The sequence below is a fragment of the Anguilla rostrata genome, unplaced genomic scaffold, assembly GCF_018555375.3.
Source record: "Anguilla rostrata isolate EN2019 unplaced genomic scaffold, ASM1855537v3 scaf0032, whole genome shotgun sequence".
NCBI lineage: Eukaryota > Metazoa > Chordata > Actinopteri > Anguilliformes > Anguillidae > Anguilla > Anguilla rostrata.
This window is the reverse complement of record NW_026985612.1, coordinates 1-24,845: the sequence shown is the minus strand read 5'-3', so window position 1 is coordinate 24,845 and position 24,845 is coordinate 1. Positions and strand designations below refer to the sequence as shown.

The window sequence follows — 24,845 nt, the reverse complement described above, 5'->3', positions numbered from 1 at the left end:
CAGGAAATTACTGAAATACCCAAATTCACCAGCGCCTTGCATTGCTGCTAGTGTTTGACAGTTGTGCCTTGACTGAGAAAATAGGGCCCAATTAAACATCTAATTTAATAACATAGGCTCAATTACATGAACAAAAATTAGACAGTCCTGGAAATGAAGCAAAAGATAATCATGAAAGAAATGAATGAAAGACAAAACCACAGCTTGTCTCTCCCACATTAAAACTGATTAAAGCCAAAGACGCCCAGCTGAGAAGCTAGACAAAGCTGAGACACAAGACCAAAGGCTCATGTTTGCTTAACAAGTCAACACTTTACCGCCTGTATTCAATGAACATTTGTCCTTAACTTGGACTTGGACTAGTAAATGCACTTCACACCTTTTCAGTTTGGTGAATTAATTCAAGTTATTGCTGTAATTGCCAAACTATTTGTGAAGAAAAAACATGCCTTGCTTTTAATCGTAAGTTTTAATTATAAGAACAAATGTTGTTTGAATCCCTGCCATGTGTTTGAAAGAGGGGGGTTCCCCTTCTTTTCCTGGTCTACGCATAATGAATTAATGATTAGAAGAGAGGAGAGAATTATCTATACCCCTTTTTATATTTTACTTTTAAGCCACTTGATAGGATAACACTTCTTTTCAATGTCATGATTAATATTGTTAAGTTTGGTTTGGGAGGGATACGTTTGGTTATGAATTAAATGTTTGTGTTTCGATGTTGGGAGGCTAGGGCAGGCAGTAAAAGGCCAGTAGTACCATCCTGGTCTCTGCTTTATTCTGGTATAGGCTGACCCAGAATCTCCAGCATAGTGATTGTAGATAGAATGAAAATATGAAGGTAGAGGAATTGTAGGATATAATTGGGTGCCAGAATGAGGTCTTCTCAGGGAACTGTTAAAGTGACCTCTGCCCCCAGTGCCTGTTCTTGAGTTAATTCTATGGCTCATCTCAGGCCAAAGCCTGACCTGTACAGTGATTCTGAAGTTTCCTGGAGCCCAGAACAGGCTGAATGGTGTCTCCTTGGGCTGCGCCATCAAATGTATCACTATATCAATAAAATAAACTCAAAGGTATCATTAACAGGAGTTCCCACAGACCTTTGGAATACCTTGTTTCTCTACCTGGTCATATGTAACACCAGAAGAACGGACACACAGCTAGTTATATGTGAACAGATAACTTCCTTGTGTTTCTGCTTCTAAAGTAGGGATGCACCGAAATTTCGGTCACCGAAAATGTTCGGCCAAAAATAGCACAAAATAACACATTCGGTATTCGGCCGAAAGCGTGAAAATGGCGAAGATTTTGACCGAATGTGTGTGTTTAAAAAAAAAATGATTGTAACAAAAGTATAGAAATAAATGTGACACTGTTTCGTTGCTCTCCTGCGGCTATTGATAACGCGTTCAAACAGTGCCGGTGTTGTAGCGAATTCAGTATCATTTCGGACTTTCAGACTTTCATTTCAAACAGCGCCTTTTTGTGTGCATTTAGAACGGCTAATACTCTCAGCATGCAGCTAGTAGCCTATTTGTACGGTTATTAGGTATTTTACATTTTCCTTGATTAGTCAACAATCGGCACTGACTTATCTTTTGAAATCAAATGAAATATAGATTCCACCGTTAGGCTACAGGTGAACATTTGTGGTTGGAAATCATGTTGGTTGAATGATGTGTGTTTTCTCCGTTTATTTGGTCAACTTTCTGTGGAACACTCCCTGCCCTCTATGTTCATTACCCCAGTTATTGTGCTTTTTTAGTATAATGTCTTCTGGAAAGGACTGAATGTTCAATAGACTAATAAAAGTTTTTTTCATCACGTTGTCATTTTGTAATTTAATTTTGTCATTGAAAAGCATACATCAAAAGCAAAATTGATTTAATGGTACAAATGGGCAAATAAATGAAAAAATACCGGTATTCGGAATTCGGCCAAGTGTTTCCTTTTTTTCAGTTTCGGTTTCGGCCAAGAATTTTCATTTCGGTGCATCCCTATTCTAAAGTTAATTTACTATTAACTGTATTTTAGCTTGCAGTGCTGTGGGTTGTTTGTCACAGAAAACCTAAACTAAAGAAGCAAACTCACTGTCCTCTCTGGAAGATGTGCTTTATCCTTTGCATCTTTCCTTTTGGTGGTAGCTGTGCCAAACATTCATCAGCTTTGCAAGTTCCCTCACTGTCCACTTTGAAAGATGGCAGCTGAACTTCTGGGATGGGGTGGGAACTTACAATATAAAAAGGGGCCATTTGGGTCAGAATTACATCTGTAGAACTGTCACAGTTCAGTCCAGCAGGATGTGTAAATGGTAAATGGACTGCATTTATATAGCACTTTTATCCAAAGCGCTTTACAATTGATGCCTCTCATTCGCCAGAGCAGTTAGGGGTTAGGTGTCTTGCTCAAGGACACTTCGACACGCCCAGGGCGGGGTTTGAACCGGCAACCCTCCGACTGCCAGACAATCGTTCTTACCTCCTGAGCTATGTCGCCCCTGTGTGTAATTCTCAGGTCCGAAGTGCGGCAGCTGGAGAGTGTAGCACAGACATCTTCCTCAGAGAATCATCAACCTTAAAATCCTCAATTTCACTCTTCATTACTGAACACTATCATTTGTATCATTTACCATATGTTTTATGTATACCTAATATTATTATACTATAATATATGAACTCTTCTTTGCAGACTGAACAGCTGTGGCCTCACAGAGAAGTCCTGTGATATTGTGGCCTCAGCTCTCCAGTCATCAGACTCACCCCTGAGAGATCTGGACCTCAGCTACAATGACCTGGGAGATTCAGGAGTGGAGCTGCTCTGTCCTGGACTGATGAGTCCAAACTGTAAACTGCAGAGACTGGGGTGAGTAGTGCTGTGTACTGTGTGACATTAACTAAATAGAATTACTCATTATGGAAATGTAAGGGTTTGAATTTTGTCACAGGGAAGACTAATTTCCTGACTCCATTCATTTTCAAAACCTCTAACCTGAATGTTTGTGTGAATACAATTTTGCTCATAAGATTATTGACTGGGGTGTGCTCATATGAAATGATGGGCAGCTTGACCCTGTATCCTGGAGAGAGAGACTAGCTACTGCTGCCAGGCATTCATCAAAGTGTGACATTAAGACCTTCAATGCTGGGAGGTAAATGTCCTGCTCATCCAGGAATCTAAAACCAACAACTATCCCTGGGATTAACCTAATTAAGATTTACCCCATTTGGGTAGCGAGACTATATAAATATCACAAGGCATGACCTCTGTATTATTCTATTAAATAACATTTGACTGACCCTAGCAGCTATTCAAGAAGAGCTGCATATCCTGCTGGTGAATCTAACAGTATGCCCAGTGAGTACCTCAGTAAGGGTGTTACCCCAAAACTTTACGTTACTGTCGGTACCCCGGTTCTCCGAAACACAGAGTAGAGATCCACGTATGGGGAATGACATCCGGTCATCCAATTGCACCAAGTGTGGCTTTGACAGCCAGTAGCGCATTCAATGCTACAGGAGACTACTGCCCTCCTGGAAGAACATATAGGACACTGCAGCGCTACTACTCCTCAGTGAACATATTCACTTCTCATGCGCGGCAAGCAGGGCAGTCTTGGTGGATCTCTCCACCGGGGTTACAACAGTAACCTAAAGTTCTCTTTCATCATCTCGTGTTTGAGATCCACCTATGGGGAGATATGGACAACTCCCAGATTGCCTTATGCTCACAGCTGAGATGCTATCAGGCCAGAAAAAGATGCCTCCTCCCCTGAGGGGAGGGTGGTGTCTGGCACATCCCGTGACGGGAAGTACTAAACACATTCCACTGCCCAAAGGGGCGACATAGCTCAGGAGGTATGAGCGGTTGTCTGGTAGTTGGAGGGCTGCCGGTTCGAGCCCCGCGCTGGGTGTGTCGAAGTCTCCTTGAGCAAGAACCCCTAAATGCTCTGGTTAATGAGAGGCATCAATTGTAAAGCGCTTTGGATGAAAGCGCTATATAAATGCAGTCCATTTACCATTTACCAAAGCTATAGCCAGGTCCCGGGAACAATGTGAAGTAATGAAACCCATAGCAGATGAGGGGAGATGTTTTTTGCGCCTCACACAGAGTTCACCCCCAGAACTGAGTGGGCTACTGGTCTCCTGGTGACGTTCAGGCGGTAGAACCTTGCAAAAGTATCTGGAGAAACCCAGGCTGCAGCTGAATACATTTCCTGTAAGGAGAGCCCATGGAATAGGGCCCACAATGCAGCCATACCCCTCGTAGCATGAGCCCTCAGGCCCAAGGGGGGTGTTATCCTCTTTGAATCATATGCCATAACAATAGCTTCCACAAGCCAATGGGACAGCCGCTGCTTAGAGATGCTTTTCCTTTGCAGGCAGGGGCCCAGACCCTGGTCGCTCTTTCTAAAAGCCTTAGTCTTTGTCATATATGTGCGGAGAACACAGCATATGCAGCCTATGCTCCTCGTCAGAGGAGAAAGGTGGTGGGTGAAAAGCGGCAAGCTCCAGCATCTCACATGTGAAGGGAGGGAAGCTTTTAGGCATAAAGGCTGGATTGAGCTTAAGAAAAAGCCTGTGCATCTTAGGGGAGAATATTGTGCACGAGAGATGCACTGAGAGCACATGGAGGTCATTGACTCACTGAGGCTAGTGCAAGCAGCAACGCTGTCTGGAGAGACAACAATGTTAAATCTATCTCATGTATAGGTTCAAATGGCCTTAGAAACAGAGCCTCCAGCTCCAGTGATAAATCCCAAGGGGAAATTAGCTTTTTAGCAACAGGTAGAGAACAGTGAGCCCCCTTCATGAACCTGTGAATGAGGGGGTGCTGCCCCACTGCATGGTCTTTCAACCCAACATGACAAGCAGTGATAGCTGCCAGGTAGATCTTATTGGTAGAAAAGGATTTCTCTTTATCCATAAGATTCTGTGAAAAGCACAGCACGTCAGAAACAGAGCACTGGTAAGGCACTGACTGACGAGAGGCACACCATCTTTCAAACACCTGACACTTATAGTCATGAAGTGACCTGGTAGAGGGCGCTCTCGTGCTCTGGATGGTTGCAGGCACGCGAGGGGGAAGCTCTAATGCGTTGAGGTTATGCCTCTCATGGGCCAAGCCCATAGAGCTACTCGCTCGGGGCAGGGGTGGTGTATTTCCCCGTTCACCTGAGACAGGAGGTCTGTGCGTAGCGGGAGCGTGCATGGCTGTACATAAAGGAGAGGGATAATCACTGCAGTAACATTTCCAAAATCTGGGGATGGAGACACCATTCCCCGTACAGTGGGTTTCCCCTTGACAGCAGATCAGCGCTCGTGTTCAGAATTCCTGGAACATCAATCAATCAATCAAATTTTATTTATATAGCGTATTTCACAGCAATTGTCACAATACGCTTCACAGACAACCCTGGCCTAGACCCCCACAGGAGCAAGCCTAAAGCAACATGGGTCACGCGTAACCACAGAAAGTGACGGCTGCTCCAGACCAGCAGTCTGTGGGCTAGACCATGGAGCTGGAGGGAGCGCATGCCACCTTGGTGATTGACATATGCTACCGCAGTCATTATCGCAGCGTACGAGCACATGATGTCCCCTTAGACAGGGAAGAAAATATCTGAGAGCTGTCCATATAGTTAATAGCTAAAAGAAAATTGATTCACCATGTAACCCTCCTGAGACCCCCCACCCCAGAGAGGGATGTGTCTGTCCTTTTTTCCCGTATGAAAACGATCCTGAGAGGGGTTCCCTGAGTGTAAAAGTCTGTGTTTTCCCAGTGACGCAGAGTTGCAGAGCGCTTGTGTGTTACTGTGAGACAGCGATGGAGATCGCACACGGGGCTGAGGTGGAGGGATGAAATCCACCTCATAAAGCCCCTCATTCTTAACAGCCCCAGTGGCAAAACCTGAGAGGCTGGCACCATCAGCCCCTGTAGTCTGAGGCATGTGTGATACTGTACTCTCGAGCCGGGCTTGAACTGAGAGAGACATACACATACACACACTGAGATCCAAGATAGGAAGTTGAGAACCATCCTTCTTTGGGAGCTGGAAATAAGGAAAATAAAAACTATGTTGGGTTCGATCTCTGGGAACCACACGTATTTCCCCCTTTTTGTAAGAGGGAAGGAATTTATTCCTCTTAAACATGGGAGCGCTCTCTTTTGTTTGAGAGTAAATGACTCTGTTGAAATGGGGGGGTTCACTCTGAACTGGAGTCTGTAGTCCTTGGCTATTGTCTGTAGCTTTTGGCTATAGTAGCGCTGCAGTGTTCTATGTGCTCTTCCAGGAGGGCAGTAGCCTCCTTTCGCAGTGGACGCACTACTGTCTGTCAGAGCCAGACAGTGCAATTGGATGCTTCTATGGAGGTCTGGACCGGATGTCATTCCCTAGATTTGGCTTTCAAACACAAGATGATGAAAGAGAAGTTTATTTATGGCACCAATGCAGTGATTTGTTCAAGCAGAGATGCACACTTCAGTCATTGTGTAAGTAAGCCACGTACTTTGGATGCGCTGTAAGAGAAAGAGTACTTTATCATATGACAAAATATGAGAGTTGCTAATAACCATGAATAGAAAGCTTTAGCAGTGTTAAGAGGCGATCATTTTATTTACAAGACATGGCAAGATGGACTGGACACTATGCTATAAGAGAGGAAAGGACATGCACCTGAAGAGATTGTAAGATAAAGAAAAGGAACACAAAGAAATTGTGATGCATACCAAAAATACTTTTTATGAAAGGACTTTGGATAATGAAGTAAATTGTTTGAGCTTCCCTTAAATGCTATCCAGAGAACATCTCCCACAATCCACACTCGTTTACATTTTACAAAATAAAGTCTTATCTGACCAAAACTCTATTACCTACCGCCATCCCCAGGAGACAATACAGGGACAGGGGTGGTGCATGGTAATTTTACTGACTGTAAATAAGGGACTTTGTACTTTGTACTAGCTACATTTTCTACCGCTGTAACCTCTGCCAAAATTAATTATTATCAAACAAAAATCCATAAATCTGCCTCTAACCCTCATCAGCTGTTCTCCATTTTCTCCTCTCTCCTCAGCACTCCTTCCCCACCTCAGTCCTCCCTCGCTGCAGATGACTTTGCAGTTTTCTTCGATGAGAAAATTGCAGACATCCGCAGCTCCTTCACGTCCACCACCACCCTTCCCCACTCCCCCAGCTCTGTTCCCTCCCCTTGTTTCTCCACTTTCTCTCCCCTCACTGACTCTGATGTTTCCCAGCTCCTACTCTCCCACCGCCCTACCACCTGTGCTCTTGACCCCATCCCTTCCTCTCTCCTCCAGACCATCACACCTGACATCCTCCCATATGTCACCTCCCTCGTGAACTCCTCCTTGTCTTCTGGACGTTTCCCCTCCTCTTTCAAGCTGGCCCACGTCACCCCACTGCTGAAAAAGCCCACTCTGGACCCCTCTGTCATCCAGAACTACCGTCCTGTCTCCCTTCTCCCTTTCCTATCCAAAACAATTGAACGAGCTGCTTCTAATCAACTCTCCTCTTTTCTCTCCCTGAACAACCTCCTAGACCCCTACCAGTCTGGCTTCAGACCTGGCCACTCGACAGAGACCGCACTCCTCTCGGTCAATGAGTCGCTTCACGCCGCACAAGCAGCCTCCCATTCATCTGTCCTGATCCTCCTAGACCTTTCTGCCGCCTTTGACACCGTCAACCATCCCATCCTCCTGTCCTCCCTGGCAGCTATGGGGATCTGTGGCACAGCACTTGACTGGATTGAGTCCTACCTCTCGGTCGCTCCTTCCAAGTCGCCTGGGCTGGTGCAGTATCAGCACCTCGCCCCCTTGCCACAGGAGTTCCCCAGGGCTCTGTCCTTGGTCCCCTCCTATTCTCCCTGTACACCCAATCTCTTGGTCCTGTAATCTCTGCCCATGGGTTGTCCTATCATTGTTATGCTGATGACACCCAACTCTTTCTCTCCTTCCCGCCCTCTGACACTCAGGTCTCTGCTCGCATCTCTGCCTGCCTGAGGGACATCCAGAGCTGGATGGATAACCACCATCTTAAGCTGAACCCAGGCAAGACGGAGATGATCTTCATCCCTGCTCCATCCTCTAACCTTCTTGACTTTTCTATTTCCCTGGGGGACACTGTGGTGTCATCATCACCCACCGCAAAAAACCTTGGAGTGGTGATGGACAACAGACTGTCCCTCTCCCAGAACATCACGGCGGTGAGTCGAACGTGCAGGTTCTTCCTGTACAACATCCGGAGAATCCGCCCCTTCCTCACCACCTACGCAACCCAGCTCCTGGTTCAAGCGATGGTCCTGTCCCGCTTGGACTACTGCAACTCGCTACTGGCTGGTCTGCCAGCATCCGCCATCAGACCCCTGCAGCTCATCCAGAATGCTGCAGCGCGTCTGGTCTACAACCTCCCCAGACATTCCCATGTCACCCCCCTGCTCACTGACCTCCACTGGCTGCCTGTTATGGCTCGCATCAAATTTAAGTCCTTGGTGCTTGCATACCAGGCAGCTAAGGGGTCAGCACCAGGGTACATTCAGAGGATCATCAGACCCTACACACCAGCCAGACCTCTCCGTTCTGCCACCTCTGGACGCTTGGCACCTCCCCCTCTTCGCGTCTGCACTTCCCGCTCCCGTCTGCTGTCTGTCCTGGCCCCTCGCTGGTGGAATGACCTCCCCGTGATGGTCAGAACAGCAGAGAATCTCACCACTTTCAAACGCAGACTGAAGACTCATCTCTTCAGGCTGCACCTCTCCCCACCCCTCCCTAGCCTATAGTTCAGCTCATGGTACCTAGCTAGGATAATTTGATTATGTTAGTGTATCTGGTAGGATTGTTTTTGTATGATTAGGTGTGATTCCAGTGCTAGTTTGTACTTTGTACTTGGTAGGATTCTTGCTGCTGAACAAGCTTACTCTACAGGGTTGGAGTCCTGATCGATGTGGTCACTTCTGGCACTACGATCCTTACTTCACTCTAGTGTTTCTTTTGCGCCTCTACATCTTGAAACCTATGCACTTGTTGTACGTCGCTCTGGATAAGAGCGTCTGCTAAATGCCTGTAATGTAATGTAATGTAATACTGGTGTGCCCTAATGATTGAATATATCATTCCTGTATGTGTTGCATGTCCTCCTGCAAGGGTTTACAGTGATGGTCCTTCTAAGGATTGTTTTATACTTCTGTGTAGTCTGCATCGTTTGCATGATTTGCATTGTGTGTGTCATTTGCAAACGGGCAGAGAATTTATATGGCATGTTGTACAGGTGCAGGATGTGATTTTCCACCCACTTACAGATACCTTCAATTCCATATCTTTCATATCCTTTAATAAACTTTTATCACATCCATACTGTACGCTACGGGAACGAGGCACAGACGAGGCAGACAGTGCTGGCAACATGCCTGTAGAGGACTTTTATTGTGACAGCAGTATCACAATGAATGAAGACTGGGAAAAGTGAAACACAAGACGAGATCAGGCTACTCAAATGTTGGGGAAAGCAAAAGTGCTAGGGAAGTGCAGGTGGGTCCAAAATTCAGGCCATGAGGAGGGGCACGTCCGAGTCTGCCACAAAAAAAAAAAAAAAAAAACGAGAAACAGAGACTCTGTTAGTCACTCATTGAGGGGAAGGCCAGCACACCCCTGGAGTGAGACCTTGAGTGAAATCCTCAATTTCACTCTTCATCGCTGAACACTGTCATTGGCACATTTCCCATAAGATACATTCTTCATGTATACCTAATATAATAATACTATAATATATGTACTCTTCTTTGCAGACTGAACAACTGTGAACTCTCACAGAAGTGCTGTAATACTGTGGCCTCAGCTCTCCGGTCATCAAACTCACCCCTGAGAGATCTGGACCTCAACTACAATAACCTGGAAGATTCAGGAGTGGAGCTGCTCTGTGCTGGATTGAGGAGTCCAAACTGTGAACTACAGAGACTGGGGTGAGTAGTGCTGTGTATTGTGTGATCTTAACTAAATAGAATTTGTGATTATGGTTCTCAGTTTACTCCTCTGTCCACCAGCATTCTTTCTTTGCCCATGTATACCTTACTCCTCTATCACAACAAGCAAATAACAGCAGGATAAAACCTTTTGAGGATTGCCAGGTTTATGGTTCCTGAGCAGAATGTAAGGTTTCAGTGGAGTCTGTAGTATCAGGTCACAGGTGATGACTGGATGCTGAGTGTCTGATTGACATGGTAAAAGATTGACCACCTGCATAGTAAAATGTTTCAGGTCTGTCACACATTGCAGTCTTCATCCATCTCTATTATTCACTACCTGCTATGAACTCTAATGAAATCCATATTTACCCCACTCTCTTTCACACACTGACCTTTTGGTGAGTTTTACTCCTTCATCACACACCTGTGTGTGCTGCAGGATTGTGGTGTTTCTGAAAGGATTGTGAATAAAATGGTATTTTATTCTGCTGGTAAAGCCAAGCATTAACTATTGGCCGGCGGGGTATGTGTGTACATCTTGGTGGGAGAGTGTCCATCTGATCAACATGTGAGCTGCTGTTTAGATGCAGTGTTGCATCATTTAGTTTAGTCACTCTTCTGTGGTCCAGTCCCAAGTCATAGGATGGATATTATACCATTGTAAGCAGGCATGCTGTGTGGAATAGCCTGATTCAGAGATCAATGTTCTGGCTCTAGCTCCTATCATCTAAAGGATAACATCATTTACAGGAGTATTTCCTAGATAAGTATTCTAATAACTCTCAAATACCCACAGTTATTAAATTTTTTGTGCAGTTTATATTACTCCACAAGGTCTACCAAACATGTTGATAAGGGGTTTTAAAAGAAAAAAATGACTTAATACATCAGGCTTTTATTATCATTATTATTATCATTGTTACAATAATAATTAAATGCAACGCAATAATTAGTGAATTATATTCGCAATAGCGTGCGAGAATAAAATGAATGGATGGATTATAGGGCAAGGACACGCGGAAAATAGGTGCAATGTGTGGAATTTTCAAAAGACACCACGGTTTTAAAAATCTAGTGTCTACCAGCAGTACAAGTTAGTGGCAATAATCAGTTGTGGTGTTCTCATACAGCCACTAGATGGCGATGCAGTGTAATTCCAGTTGATGCCGTGGTTCAGTGGTACTCACTAATTTTCTTAGGAGAGCCACTTATGAGTAAGACCATTACTCAAAGAGCCACCGAGATTGCAGATATAACTCAGATGTTTTTTTTTTAAATCATCACTCTCAAGATATTTACCAACTTTGTGTATGTTAAAAAAAATACAGTACCATGCTTTCCATCCTTACATCTCTTTTTATTCTCAATTCATAATTACATTGCATTATTAAAATATATAATACTTGTGTGTGAATGTGTAAGGCTGGGAGTGGAACTCATCTTATGTATGTATGTACATATGCAATTATACATAAGAATTATCAACATGAAATAAAAAAAGTTCACAAAAATGTATATATTGGTCTACTAATAGAGATGAAAAACTTATTTTTCTCTGTTATATTTGTATCAGTATGTTGAGGCTCTCATGTGTTTTAGCTGTCCCTTGACTTTCTCCATGCAAAACTTGTAGTTAGTGGTTGCAATCCTAGTCAAACAATCAATATGCACATCTGTAAGCCTACTTCTATGTTTTCTTTTGACACTGTTCATTATAGAAAATGTTGCCTCACATGAGTAAGTGCTCACAAAAAAGCTCATTACCTTCTGCACACAAAGCTTTAAATATGGATAATCTGAGGCTGGGACCATGCTCCAGAAATGAGCAAAGCCTGATTTGAGCTCAGTTTTCAGTACATCCTTGACCTGCAGCTCAAGAATCTCACTCTGTATTACAGCAAGGTCTGGACAAAGGTTTTTCAGAGCAGGTGTAAGGCTTGACAATGACACATTAAAATGGTTCTCAATGAAATTGAAAAGCTCCCTATACCCCACAACATCTTGAAATCTCCTTTCAAATTAATTTCTTATTTCCTCCCATATGCCTACAAATTTGTCATAGTCAAAATGTTGCAGTAGATCAGGGTTAGCAGTTGTGCAGGCTCTTAGATTGGGAAAGTGAAGAAATTCTCTGTCGGGTATGAAGAGAGTGGTGATCTTGTGCTGGAAAGCAGTGACTGCTCTTTGCATGTTACCTGGGTGCTTCCCTTTTCCTTGGAGTTGGAGGTTAAGGGAATTCAGCTGGGATGTGATGTCAGTGAGGAGTGTCAGCTGTAATATCCAGTGTGGGTCCTCGAGCTTTGGCTCAGCCCTCCCCTTGCTTGCAAGAAAATCACGGATGTGAGGAAGTTGAGTACAGAATCGTTCAAGCACCGACAGCCATCTCACTTCGTTGTGCATCACAGATCCCCGTACTCTGCCTCGTCTTCCTCCAGAAGTGCATGGAATTCCCGGTGATTAAGTGCCCTGGTCTCGATAAAGTTGACGACTCGCACAACGAGCTGCATCACATTCTTTAGCTCTTGGATTTTAAGTTTTGACACGAGTGCCTCCTGATGAATTATACAGTGAAAGGAGACAAGCTTGGGAATGCTGTCTTCCTTTTCCATCAGTCCGATAAGTCCCTTCTCCTTCCCTCTCATGCTTGGAGCTCCGTCGGTGCACACCGACACAAGTTTCGATTTGTTTCCCTGCAAAAAAAATTCATCAGTGCTTGAAAAACGTCCTCCCCGCTGGTCTGTCCATGAAGTGGTAACAGACATAACCGTTCCTCCCGAAATTCGTCCTTTTGAATAAAGCGAACCCAGACACGATTGCGCCATATCGCTGTGGCGTAGGTTTCATTTGAACTTTGGGGGGGGGATACATAAAGCGGGGGGTCTGGGGGTCCTCCCCCAGGACATTTTGAGCGTCAAACACTTCATTTTTATGCACCAATTTGTGCCTTTTCTGCATCAATTTATGGTGGAAATGTCTTTATGTAAAGGAAAACACAAGATTCACGGAGACAAATGCACGTGTTCTAAATATTGAGGGGGGAGCTAACGTTAAAGAGATAGCCTATTGACAGCTAAAACAAACTTGTAATTTTACAAGACGTGCCCATAACGTTACACAAAACATTGACTAAGGCTAAAACACTAACACTGCAACATGGGGAGTCACGTTAATTCTCTGCTTAGCAACCGAGTGCAGCTATCGCCAGGTAGTTTTCTAAGTAAAGTGAACATCACATTCAGACAGTGTGATATGTGGCTAACAGCGGTACACTATCTGATATCATAGTTCATTCGCTGACAACTAGCTAGCTAACATTGATCTTAGCTGGCATATTGATAGGATTACCGTTACCGTCCTTTCCAACCGCTGTGAGTCACTGACTTTAGCTGGCGTTGTCATAAAATTTTTCCCGACCGTGAAAACTCTTCACGGTAAGAAATTTTAGGATAGCTCTTCCGATATTGGGTGGGACAAATGCAACTGTTTCCAATATTGCGGGGGCCGCGTCCCACCCGTTTCCTACGCCAATGTGCTGATTACATTGAATCGAGAAAACCAACCACTTTATCATGTTTTATAACCGTTAATATTTTTCATTCATCATGATTTTTTGGGGGGGGGGGGGGGGGGGGTTGTATTGGCCGGTTTTGATTATTACAACCCCCCCCATCCCCCCATAATTTACGCCCATGATGTCGCTTATGTCCATGCTCTCATCGAGTGCAGTGCTGTAACATGGTGCCGCTGCAAGATCTGCAATTAGCTGTTCCTGGATATCTTTCTGAAAGCTGCAGTGCATGTATTTGCTTTATTATTGGGTCCTTATTGGTGAAGTCACGGTACATTATCTCAGCTCAAAAAGCATTGTTTAACAATTTCAGCGTCCGTGAAAGCCTTCTTATGCCTAGCTAAAATCCATGCCATCTCATAAGTGGCCTCGGTCAATTTCTCGGCAACAGAGACTGATCTCGCCATTATTTTTTGCTGCTCAGTCAGAGTCTGTGTCAACTGTTTAATTTTATTTGTCCTCAGGTTGCTACCTGGCGGGTACAACATGTTGTAGGCCTACTTGGCGTGAAAAGCACTAAAGTGGCGTCCAAGGTTAGACCGTTTACAACTGGCACTAGTCTTCTGGCAAATTAGGCAGAATGGAGTGGATTCGTATTGCACAAAGAAAAACTCATCAGTCCATGTATCCTGAAATTTTCGGTGTTCGTCCTGAATTGACCGCACCTTTTTCTTTGCTGGTGCAGCATCGGTGTCTTGGGCTTCTCGGCCAAACTGATCTGCATTTCCCCCCTCTTTTCTCACGTTGCTCTTTCTCCTCTGGCCTGTTTCTAACTCCGTCAGCTAATGAAGAATCACTTTTCTCGTTCTGCTTTTTTCTAATAATAAATCTGTCCATTTTGAGTGGGGTGGAGGCCGAGACAATATTTGATATAACATTACGACGTACGGCATTATGGAATATCTAATTTAGGTTTACGTGCTAAACTTGTAAAACCATTCGCAAATGCAAAGCTACGCACATAGGCTGTACGTCTACCCATGATCCCTCGCTGTTACGTAGCCTACGTTCTTTGACGTAGCCTATCTTCAGTATGCTGCCGTCTGCTGGATAATTCATTTCAATGTGCTAAAACAGGACATCTGTAGAACCTATACGGAACCTGTAGAAGTAAGTTATAGCTATATTCTTATTGTTGTCAGTGGGTCTGGGCCGCAAAACAAAGTCTCCCGTAATGAGTAACACTGATCTAAGTGTTCTCTGACATTAAGACCATCAGTCATAGGAGGTAAATGTACCGCTCATCCAGGAATCTTGTGATTCATAGACTTCTGCCCTGAAGGAGCAACTTAACCTGTAAATTCAGCAGATGTAAGTGCCAAAACTCACTGTCCTAGGGATCAACCAAATTAAGGCTTATCTGTGTAGTGAGTAGGGGTGGGCTTTATAGACTTAAAACTATAACACGGTATTTCATGGTATTTTTTGCGGTAGCGATATAAATGAAAATATGAAAATAGTACCATTCAACACTATCTTTTTGGCCACAAGTGACATCAGCGTACAGTCTTGAGAGCTATGCAAACAAACATTGATCCAAAAAAATAAAACTTAATCCTGACCATCATCAAATACTAAACTGTACCAATTAAGTAGGCTAAAAAATAGAGCATGAATTTTATTTCCAAATTAAAATTCCAGTGAAAATGCAAACTCCGATACTCGCAGGGTTCATAATCTAACCCCAGGAAAAACAAATGGAAATGTTGTAAAAATACTTTTCTTCTGTAAAAGTGCAAATAATGTTTAAATAGTCCAAACTTAACAAGTCTTAAACTATGCTGCAAAACATCAAAACAGTATATAAACACAATAATGATTCAAATCAAGTTCAAGTTTGAAATGTAAACACCGATTCTGACTTCAATTATAAACTACATACAACAAATGAAAACGTAAAAACTTATACAACCTCTGTTGTACTGTCATGGCACAAATAGTCGTAAAAATAGTGCAAACAGCAAATCAAAAAGTAACAATCCCAAACATGTCTTCAGTTAGTTTACAAAACTACAAAACAGTGCAAAAACAACACAGGCTCCTGTACAGATCCCTGTGGGACTCCTGTAGCACGGGGATGAGGAGCAGAGGCAGACCTCATCCAGGTGACCTGGTATGACCTGGGGCACTCCCAGAAATGCCCATCTCAGCCAAGGTGAAGAGGAGTAAGTTTGGTTGACCATGTCGATTGCTGCAGACAGTTCTAGGAGGATCAGGACAGAGGAGAGGCGTGAGAAGGGCAGTCCCTGTTGAGTGCCCCGATCGAAAGCCAGACTGGTGAGGACCAAGCAGGTTAACCGGCAGTTATTACATGAAAGAGGACAAAGTTATTACATTAACTGTTTTTATTATATTAACTATTATGTTATTATATTATATTATATGTGGCTCTGGTTTATTTGCTTTTTACCTTAAATAAGAAATGGCCCTGCATTCAAATCTGAAATTGATCTGTATTTTCCAGGAAAAAAGCTAAAATTCCCTTTTTTGTATGAGGGTGCTGCCATCTTGGAACAAGCTAGTTTGTGACATCATTACATTACATTACATTTATTTGGCAGGCGCTTTTGTCCAAAGCGACGTACAAAAAGTGCATTTCGTGGTCATAGACAACTGCTAAACACAGGTTCAGTAAGGTACAATACTTATTTTGTACAGCTATTTCTAGCCAAGAACACAGTTTAGTTCACACAGTGAACACTATTCAGACCTAACGTCTGCAAAGCCAACTAGGCAGAAGAATAAGCTACAGTATTAGGACAAATACAAATTACCAAAAAGTGCTGGGATGGGGCAACATGTAACAATTGTCATGAAAAAAAGGGGGGGGGGCGCGGATTTAGAGTGAAATATACAGCGTGGTGGTGGTTAGTCTAGGTATAGTCTGAAGAGATGAGTCTTCAGGCCACGGCGGAAGATTGGTAGTGAGGGGGAGGTTCGGAGAGGGACTGGGGAGCTAGGGTGGAGAAGCTTTGTGAGGTTTGTCCTGGGGGGTTGGGGGGCTCACTGGATGGGCGAAGGAGTTCCGGATTGTAGCCACCTTTCCTTCAAAGGCGGCCAGAAAGTCATCTGCGGAGAGGGAAGAGGGAGGTGGGGGTGGAGGAGGAATGAGGAGGGAAGAGAAGGTGGAGAATAGTCTGCGTGGATTAGAGACACATGCACTGATCTTAGATTGGAAAAATGAGGCTTTAGCTGACGTGAGGGCAGATGTGAAAGTCACCAGCAGGGTATTATATGCGGTCAGGTCATCAGAGGATCGGGATTTCCTCCACTTCCTTTCTGCAGCCTGCAGTGATGTTCTGCTGGAGCGTAGTGACTCAGTCAGCCATGGGCAGGGGGTGAGGAGCGTGCTGGTTTGGAGACAAGAGGACAAAGTGAGTCGAGGGACTGGGAGAGGCAGGAGTTGAAGGTGGAGGTAGCAAGATCAACTGGCAGGTTAGAGAAAGACGCAGGAGAGGGAAGTGTAGACAGAGCAGTGGAGATGAGGGAGGATTGTGACAGAGTAGAGAGATTTCTCCTGAAAGTTACTGTGGGTGAGCTGTCGGATTAATTGAGGGGGAGTAAATAGGAGAGGGAGAAAGAAAGAAAGAAGTGGTCTGAGACATGGAGGGGAGTCACTGTAAGTTGGGGAATGGAGCAGCTTCTGCTGAATACAAGGTCTAGTTGGTTACCAGCCTTGTGTGTGTGGGGGGGGGGGGGGAGAGAGAGAGGAGAGCACAGGGATAGAGCGAAAGACTGGAGGAGTGAGGCAACCCTGGACAGTTGGGAGGTCTCTGGTGGGAGGTTGAAGTCTCCCAGTAGAATAGCAGGAGTGCCATCCTCAGGGAGGGAGCTCAGGAGAGTGTCCAGCTCATCCAGGAAAGAGCCGAGTGGACCTGGAGGACGGTACAGAACAATAATGTGAAATTTTGAGGGATGAGTTACAGTAATTGCATGAAATTCAAAGGAGGAGGAAGTAGGGTTAGGACTGGGGAGGACACAGAACTTCCAGAACAAGGAAATGAGCAAACCGGTACCCCCGCCTCGGCCAGAGGCCCTGGGGATGTGCGAGAAGGAGTATCCCGCAGACAGTGTAGCTGGGGTAGCGGTGTTGTCGGGAGTGATCCAAGTTTCTGTGAGAGCCAGGAAGTCAAGAGACTTCGTCTTGGCAAAGGCAGTAATGAAGTCAGCTTTCTGGACAGCTGACTGGCAGTTCCATAGTCCACCTGTGACAGTGAATTCCTGAGGTGTGGATAACGGTGGGTAGATCAGGTTAGATAAATTGCGCCTGTGGTGAATAGACCATTTGGGGCGAGGCAGCGCACATAAGGGAATTGGGTTTATAAACATGATGAACTGACGACGAGGCTACCTATGGCAGCCTCCGCTGGAGCTATAAATACGGGGTGGCAATTACATACTTGCATTACCTTCATTAGGGCAGATAAGCACCAGGTGAAGCTACTCGAAATTAGCTCAACAATACCGGGCAATTTAACACCAACCCCCGCACACAGTTTCACTAACGCGTTTAACTTACAACATCATTGGCATTAGTCTCGGCTGTTCAATTTTTACTGCTAGATGGCTGACTTTCAGTGAGCTCAGCGACGAATCAGGAGGGAAGAAACAAAAGAAAAAATGCATAGAGAGTCCTTTTGTATTGCTCCAGGGTGCTCAAATGAGTATTACTACACAATGCCTATCATTTTCATGAACTGCCTCTGACGAGACTGCAACCGCTGAGCTGCTGGCTGCTCTGAAATGGTCCACCTGTGGGACAGGGCGACGGGTCTGCAGTGATGCTTTGTTCTTCACACCACAAACCAACTGAAGCCAGACGCTGTGGTTGGGTGGGAGGGCAAAATTAGCAATGAACTTATCTACAGTATGTCAGATATCAAGTGTTTAGATTATGGTCTCAGAGAGAGAAACAGTGAACTGGATACAATATTGGCTTGAAGAATGCTGCCTACCCTCCCCTCCACGAAAATTAAAGGAAACGTTCTTTACGCCACTCTGATACCCTAATCTAGGCGGGCGACCTATGGGTCCCACCTCCTGCAGAGTTTGTCTCGGAAGAGACAAACCAGGAGACAAAGCTATTTACAAGATCCGGTTCTGTTTGATCTTAAGCTTAAATGCAATCTGTGACATTTTATTGATATCATTGACTGAAAAGTTCATGTTTATGTTAGAAGCACAAGTAGACTTCCATGCTTTTTATTGGTGTTCAATAGCTTAACCGAATTACCTATTAATATATATATTTAATTTAATATCATCTTTTACATTTTTATCTAAAAAGTTCTTTGTGTGTTTATTTTTATTTGTTTGCTTATAAGTTAATGTTCTTAAATATAGAAACTTTAATAAAATATAAGTTTTTCAAATTGATTTGAAATGCACTTTTTGACAAAATATCGGTCAAACATCGGTAATCGGTGGGCTAGGACTCTCCAAAATCGGGATCAGCATCGGACCCAAAAATCTGGCATCGGTCGGGCACTAGTCTTTATTTTGGTGTTGGTTTCTTGGTTGTGCGTTTTAGCTAATTTCCTTTGTTTCTGTGGCACTGGAAGAGGGTAATACTTTGATAAGGTCTGGCTCTTCAGTCTTTCTTTTCTGGTAATCTAAATTTAACATCTTGTTTGATATCTTCTGTTTTGTTTTGTAACTTAGAAGTAGACCTGATATAGAGTTTGTTTTGGTTTGTCAGTTGATTCCACCAGGTTACTGTCAACTGACCTATCAATGATTAGATTCATAATTGTCATTTTTAATATTACTTGTTAAAGTAAATCGTAAAATATATTTTATATGTAGGTTAAGTGAGTAGTATGCAGCACCAGGGGGCCCTGAGGCAGACTCAGTACAGGGGCTCAGCTGATCCCTTAGCAGTGTGCAGCACCAGGGGGCCCTGAGGCAGACTCAGCACAGGGGCTCAGCTGATCCCTTAGCCCATAGTGATGGATGACAAAGAGATTTTACATTTGGGCAACCCCATAGTTGTACCCCTGTGAAACAGGAAATGGTGAAAGGCAGCAGTACAGTTCCGGGGGACTGAGATCATTTTTTTTTAGTAAAATGTCTTTAGATGCCACTTTGTTTGGTTTTATTTTAAATATTCTTTAGGGGTGCCACTAATTTTGACCCCTATGTTTTTGAGAAAAATCCTTTTAAAAAAATTTTTTTTTTAATAAGAATTGTTTTATTAAAGTGAAAGTAAGCAGTTTCTACAGATGTTTGAGCAGATAATTAAAATCATTAGGTTTATTGTTTCTTTTATATAATCATTTATGCTAATTTTAAGGAAGAGTGCCAATAATTCTTCTTTACTTGAATGTATGAACTCTTCTTTGCAGACTGAACAGCTGTGACCTCACAGAGAAGTCCTGTGATATTGTGGCCTCAGCTCTCCAGTCACCAAACTCACCCCTGAGAGATCTGGACCTCAGTTACAATGACCTGGGAGATTCAGGAGTGGAGCTGCTCTGTGCTGGACTGATGAGTCCAAACTGTAAACTGCAGAGACTGGGGTGAGTAGTGCTGTGTACTGTGACATTAACTAAATAGAATTACTGATTATGGAAACGTAAGGGTTTGAATTTTGTCACAGGGAAGACTAATTTCCTGACTCCATTCATTTTCAAAACCTCTAACCTGAATGTTTGTGTGAATACAATTTTGTTCATAAGATTATTGACTGGGGGGTGCTCATATGAAAAGATGGGCAGCTTGACCCTGTATCCTGGAGAGAGAGACTAGCTACTGCTGCCAGGCATTCATCAAAGTGTTCTCTGACATTAAGACCTTCAATCCTGGGAGGTAAATTAACCGAATTACCTATTCATGTTTGGTCTTGTTAGAAAGGGACTAAATTCCTGAATATTTTGGTAATATATGGTTCTTGGCCCTGCTTTCAACAACATAAGGTCACTTTCATTAATAAGTACACTGTCAGCTTTTAGGCCAGCTTTTTAGGCCATTCCTTGTCATAAATGAGCCTGCCTCCCTTTCTACATCTGACTGTGGAATTGCCCAATCAGGGCAAACATGCTCAAGCCATGCTGCGTTAAGTGTTTATGATGGCCTCAGTAAAAAGTTGTGTTGTGTTGCAGTTGGTCTTTATTAGAGCCCGCCATTATTTGACTTTTTTGACGACATCGGAATCGGCAGTTATGCAGGCGATGTGTCCCGATTTTTAAATAAGTATAATAAACAATAAAAACATTGATTATTTATATGTACTTGTTTGTTCGAACGTTGTAATTGCTATTTACTAGAATTATCCAGTAGAGGGAGCTCTAATACAAGTGTGAACTGCAGCAGCTGACGCCCTACTTCCGTAATAAGACGTTTGTCACTCGTGCCTCATCCAATATTCTCCACTGCAAGAGTTGTCTGCACAGATTCGATTGCCGCAATAAAGGTATGTATATTTAGTGAAAGTTTTTAATTAAATGCGTTTATACGACCACTATGTTCATCAATCCTCCTTATCAAGCGAGCGAACTAGCTAACATATTTGGTTCACTTTAGCAAGCTAGCTGGCTAGCAAGCCTTTATGAAGTGGCAGTGAGCACATAAGCAGCGTAGGATCTACATTTCCAGAGGACATCGCTGTATTCTCAAATAAATAACCAGCCAAAATAAAATGGTGATTGAATGCATCACACATTTGTTTTTTTTATCTGAGATAATGATATTAGCTACTATATGATGCTATGCCAACGCGTTATTGCGAGTGTGTCATCTAGTCACGCGTCATCATAGCAAGCTAACCAGACAGTAAAAACGCCGATAAAAACACTTCTAACGTGGATAATTTTAAGCCATGTTATCTAGCTTTGTCGTGATAACACGAGAAGGATTGCTGTTGGATAAGTGAATCAACCAACAGTTAGCGTGGGTAACCTGCACGAAAGCGCATTGAAGTTTTTTTCACGTATTTCATCCAGTCAATTTAATTTCATCTAACGTTACACTTGATTCACTCATTAGCTCCGCTAGATAATGTCTTCCTCTTTGAGATCATGTAGTAGAAATAAAATAAGAAAATATAATTCATTTAACTTACTGAGAATATATAATAAGAAATAATGAGGCTGTGTCCATAGCTAATGCGTTATTGCGAGCGAGTGTGTCTAGTCACGCGTCAGAGCGCATTATAGTTATTTTCACCACCGAATTCTTATGGACAGGGAAGCTCGCTAGATAAAGTCTTACTCTTTGAGATCATGTAGTAGGAATGAAATAAGAAAATATAATTAATTTACTGAGAATAGATACTAAAAAATAATAATAACAAATTAATAATAATAATCATAAAAATACATGTTTGAAACTGGAAAACTGATTTTTTTAAATTAATTTTTTATAGATGGCTGGAAAAGAAAGGAGTAAAAGCAAGGTGTGGAGTTATTTTGATTTCACACACTTAAAGATGGTGTTAATATATATATTTAATTTAATATCATCTTTTACATTTTTATCTAAAAAGTTCTTTGTGTGTTTATTTTTATTTGTTTGCTTATAAGTTAATGTTCTTAAATATAGAAACTTTAATAAAATATAAGTTTTTCAAATTGATTTGAAATGCACTTTTTGACAAAATATCGGTCAAACATCGGTAATCGGTGGGCTAGGACTCTCCAAAATCGGGATCAGCATCGGACCCAAAAATCTGGCATCGGTCGGGCACTAGTCTTTATTTTGGTGTTGGTTTCTTGGTTGTGCGTTTTAGCTAATTTCCTTTGTTTCTGTGGCACTGGAAGAGGGTAATACTTTGATAAGGTCTGGCTCTTCAGTCTTTCTTTTCTGGTAATCTAAATTTAACATCTTGTTTGATGTCTTCAATCTTCTGATGTTTTGTTTTGTAACTTAGAAGTAGACCTGATACAGAATTTGTTTTGGTTTGTCAGTTGATTCCACCAGGTTACTGTCAACTGACCTATCAATGATTAGATTCATAATTGTCATTTTTAATATTACTTGTTAAAGTAAATCGTAAAATATATTTTATATGTAGGTTAAGTGAGTAGTATGCAGCACCAGGGGGCCCTGAGGCAGACTCAGTACAGGGGCTCAGCTGATCCCTTAGCAGTGTGCAGCACCAGGGGGCCCTGAGGCAGACTCAGCACAGGGGCTCAGCTGATCCCTTAGCCCATAGTGATGGATGACAAAGAGATTTTACATTTGTGCAACCCCATAGTTGTACCCCAGTGAAAAAGGAAATGGTGAAAGGCAGCAGTACAGTTCTGGGGAACTGAGATCATTTTTTTTAGTAAAATTTCTTTAGATGCCACTTTGTTTGGTTTTATTTTAAATATTCTTTAGGGGTGCCACTAATTTTGACCCCTATGTTTTTGAGAAAAATCCTTTTTAAAAAAATTTTTTTTTAATAAGAATTGTTTTATTAAAGTGAAAGTAAGCAGTTTCTGCAGATGTTTGAGCAGATAATTAAAATCATTAGGTTTATTGTTTCTTTTATATAATAATTTATGCTAATTTTAAGGAAGAGTGCCAATAATTCTTCTTTACTTGAATGTATGAACTCTTCTTTGCAGACTGAACAGCTGTGACCTCACAGAGAAGTCCTGTGATATTGTGGCCTCAGCTCTCCAGTCACCAAACTCACCCCTGAGAGATCTGGACCTCAGCTACAATGACCTGGGAGATTCAGGAGTGGAGCTGCTCTGTGCTGGACTGATGAGTCCAAACTGTAAACTGCAGAGACTGGGGTGAGTAGTGCTGTGTACTGTGTGACATTAACTAAATAGAATTACTGATTATGGAAATGTAAGGATTTGAATTTTGTCACAGGGAAGACTAATTTCCTGACTCCATTCATTTTCAAAACCTCTAACCTGAATGTTTGTGTGAATACAATTTTGTTCATAAGATTATTGACTGGGGGGTGCTCATATGAAAAGATGGGCAGCTTGACCCTGTATCCTGGAGAGAGAGACTAGCTACTGCTGCCAGGCATTCATCAAAGTGTTCTCTGACATTAAGACCTTCAATCCTGGGAGGTAAATGTCCTGCTCATCCAGGAATCTAAAACCAACAACTATCCCTGGGATTAACCTAATTAAGATTTACCCCATTTGGGTAGCGAGACTATATAAATATCACAAGGCATGACCTCTGTATTATTCTATTAAATAACATTTGACTGACCCTAGCAGCTATCCAAGAAGAGCTGCATATCCTGCTAGTGAATCTAACAGTATGCCCAGTGAGTACCTCAGTAAGGGTGTTACCCCAAAACTTTAAGTTACTGTCGCTACCCCGGTTCTCCGAAACACAGAGTAGAGAGATCCACGTATGGGGAATGACATCCGGTCATCCAATTGCACCAAGTGTGGCTTTGACAGCCAGTAGCGCATTCAATGCTACAGGAGACTACTGCCCTCCTGGAAGAACATATAGGACACTGCAGCGCTACTACTCCTCAGTGAACATATTCACTTCTCATGCGTGGCAAGCAGGGCAGTCTTGGTGGATCTCTCCACCGGGGTTACAACAGTAACCTAAAGTTCTCTTTCATCATCTCGTGTTTGAGATCCACCTATGGGGAGATATGGACAACTCCCAGATTGCCTTATGCTCACAGCTGAGATACTGTCAGGCCAGCAAATGATGCCTCCTCCCCTGAGGGGAGGGTGGTGTCTGGCACATCCCGTGTAGGGAAGTACTAAACACATTCCACTGCCCAAAGCTATAGCCAGGTCCCGGGAACAATGTGAAGTACTAAAACCCATAGCAGATGAGGGGAGATGTGTGTGCCTCACACAGAGTTCACCCCCAGAACTGAGTGGGCTACTGGCCTCCTGGTGACGTTCAGGCGGTAGAACCTTGCAAAAGTATCTGGAGAAACCCAGACTGCAGCTGAATACATTTCCTGTAAGGAGAGCCCATGGAATAGGGCCCACAATGCAGCCATACCCCTCGTAGCATGAGCCCTCAGGCCCAAAGGGGGTGTTATCCTCTTTGAATCCTATGCCATAACAATAGCTTCCACAAGCCAATGGGACAGTCACTGCTTAGAGATACTTTTTCTTTGCAGGCAGGGGCCCAGACCCTGGTCGCTCTTTCTAAAAGCCTTAGTCTTTGTCATATATGTGCGGAGAACACAGCATATGCAGCCTATGCTCCTCGTCAGAGGAGAAAGGTAGTGGGTGAAAAGCGGCAAGCTCCAACATCTCACATGTGAAAGGAGGGAAGCTTTTAGGCATAAAGGCTGGATTGAGCTAAAGAAAAAGCCTGTGCATCTTAGGGGAGAATATTGTGCACGAGAGATGCACTGAGAGCACATG

At 43.2% G+C, this 24,845-nt stretch overlaps 1 protein-coding gene across 1 annotated transcript; it reads left to right on the top strand.

Annotated features, from left to right (window-relative positions):
- The first annotated feature begins 1,712 nt into the window (after positions 1 to 1,712).
- Positions 1,713 to 24,548, top strand: LOC135246181 (NACHT, LRR and PYD domains-containing protein 12-like). The gene is made up of 4 exons (XM_064319723.1): positions 1,713 to 2,862; positions 9,801 to 9,974; positions 19,890 to 20,063; positions 23,094 to 24,548. Exons 1-4 carry the CDS (start codon positions 2,831 to 2,833, stop codon positions 23,269 to 23,271), a joined length of 558 nt encoding a protein of 185 aa, XP_064175793.1. The 5' UTR covers positions 1,713 to 2,830; the 3' UTR covers positions 23,272 to 24,548.
- Positions 24,549 to 24,845: the final 297 nt, after the last annotated feature.

Coding starts and splice junctions, on each gene's coding strand:
- LOC135246181 (XM_064319723.1), top strand. CDS start 2,831: ATGAGTCCAAACTGTAAACTGCAGAGACTGGG. Junction 2,863..9,800: donor TGTAAACTGCAGAGACTGGG/GTGAGTAGTGCT, acceptor TCTTCTTTGCAG/ACTGAACAACTGTGAACTCT. Junction 20,064..23,093: donor TGTAAACTGCAGAGACTGGG/GTGAGTAGTGCT, acceptor TCTTCTTTGCAG/ACTGAACAGCTGTGACCTCA.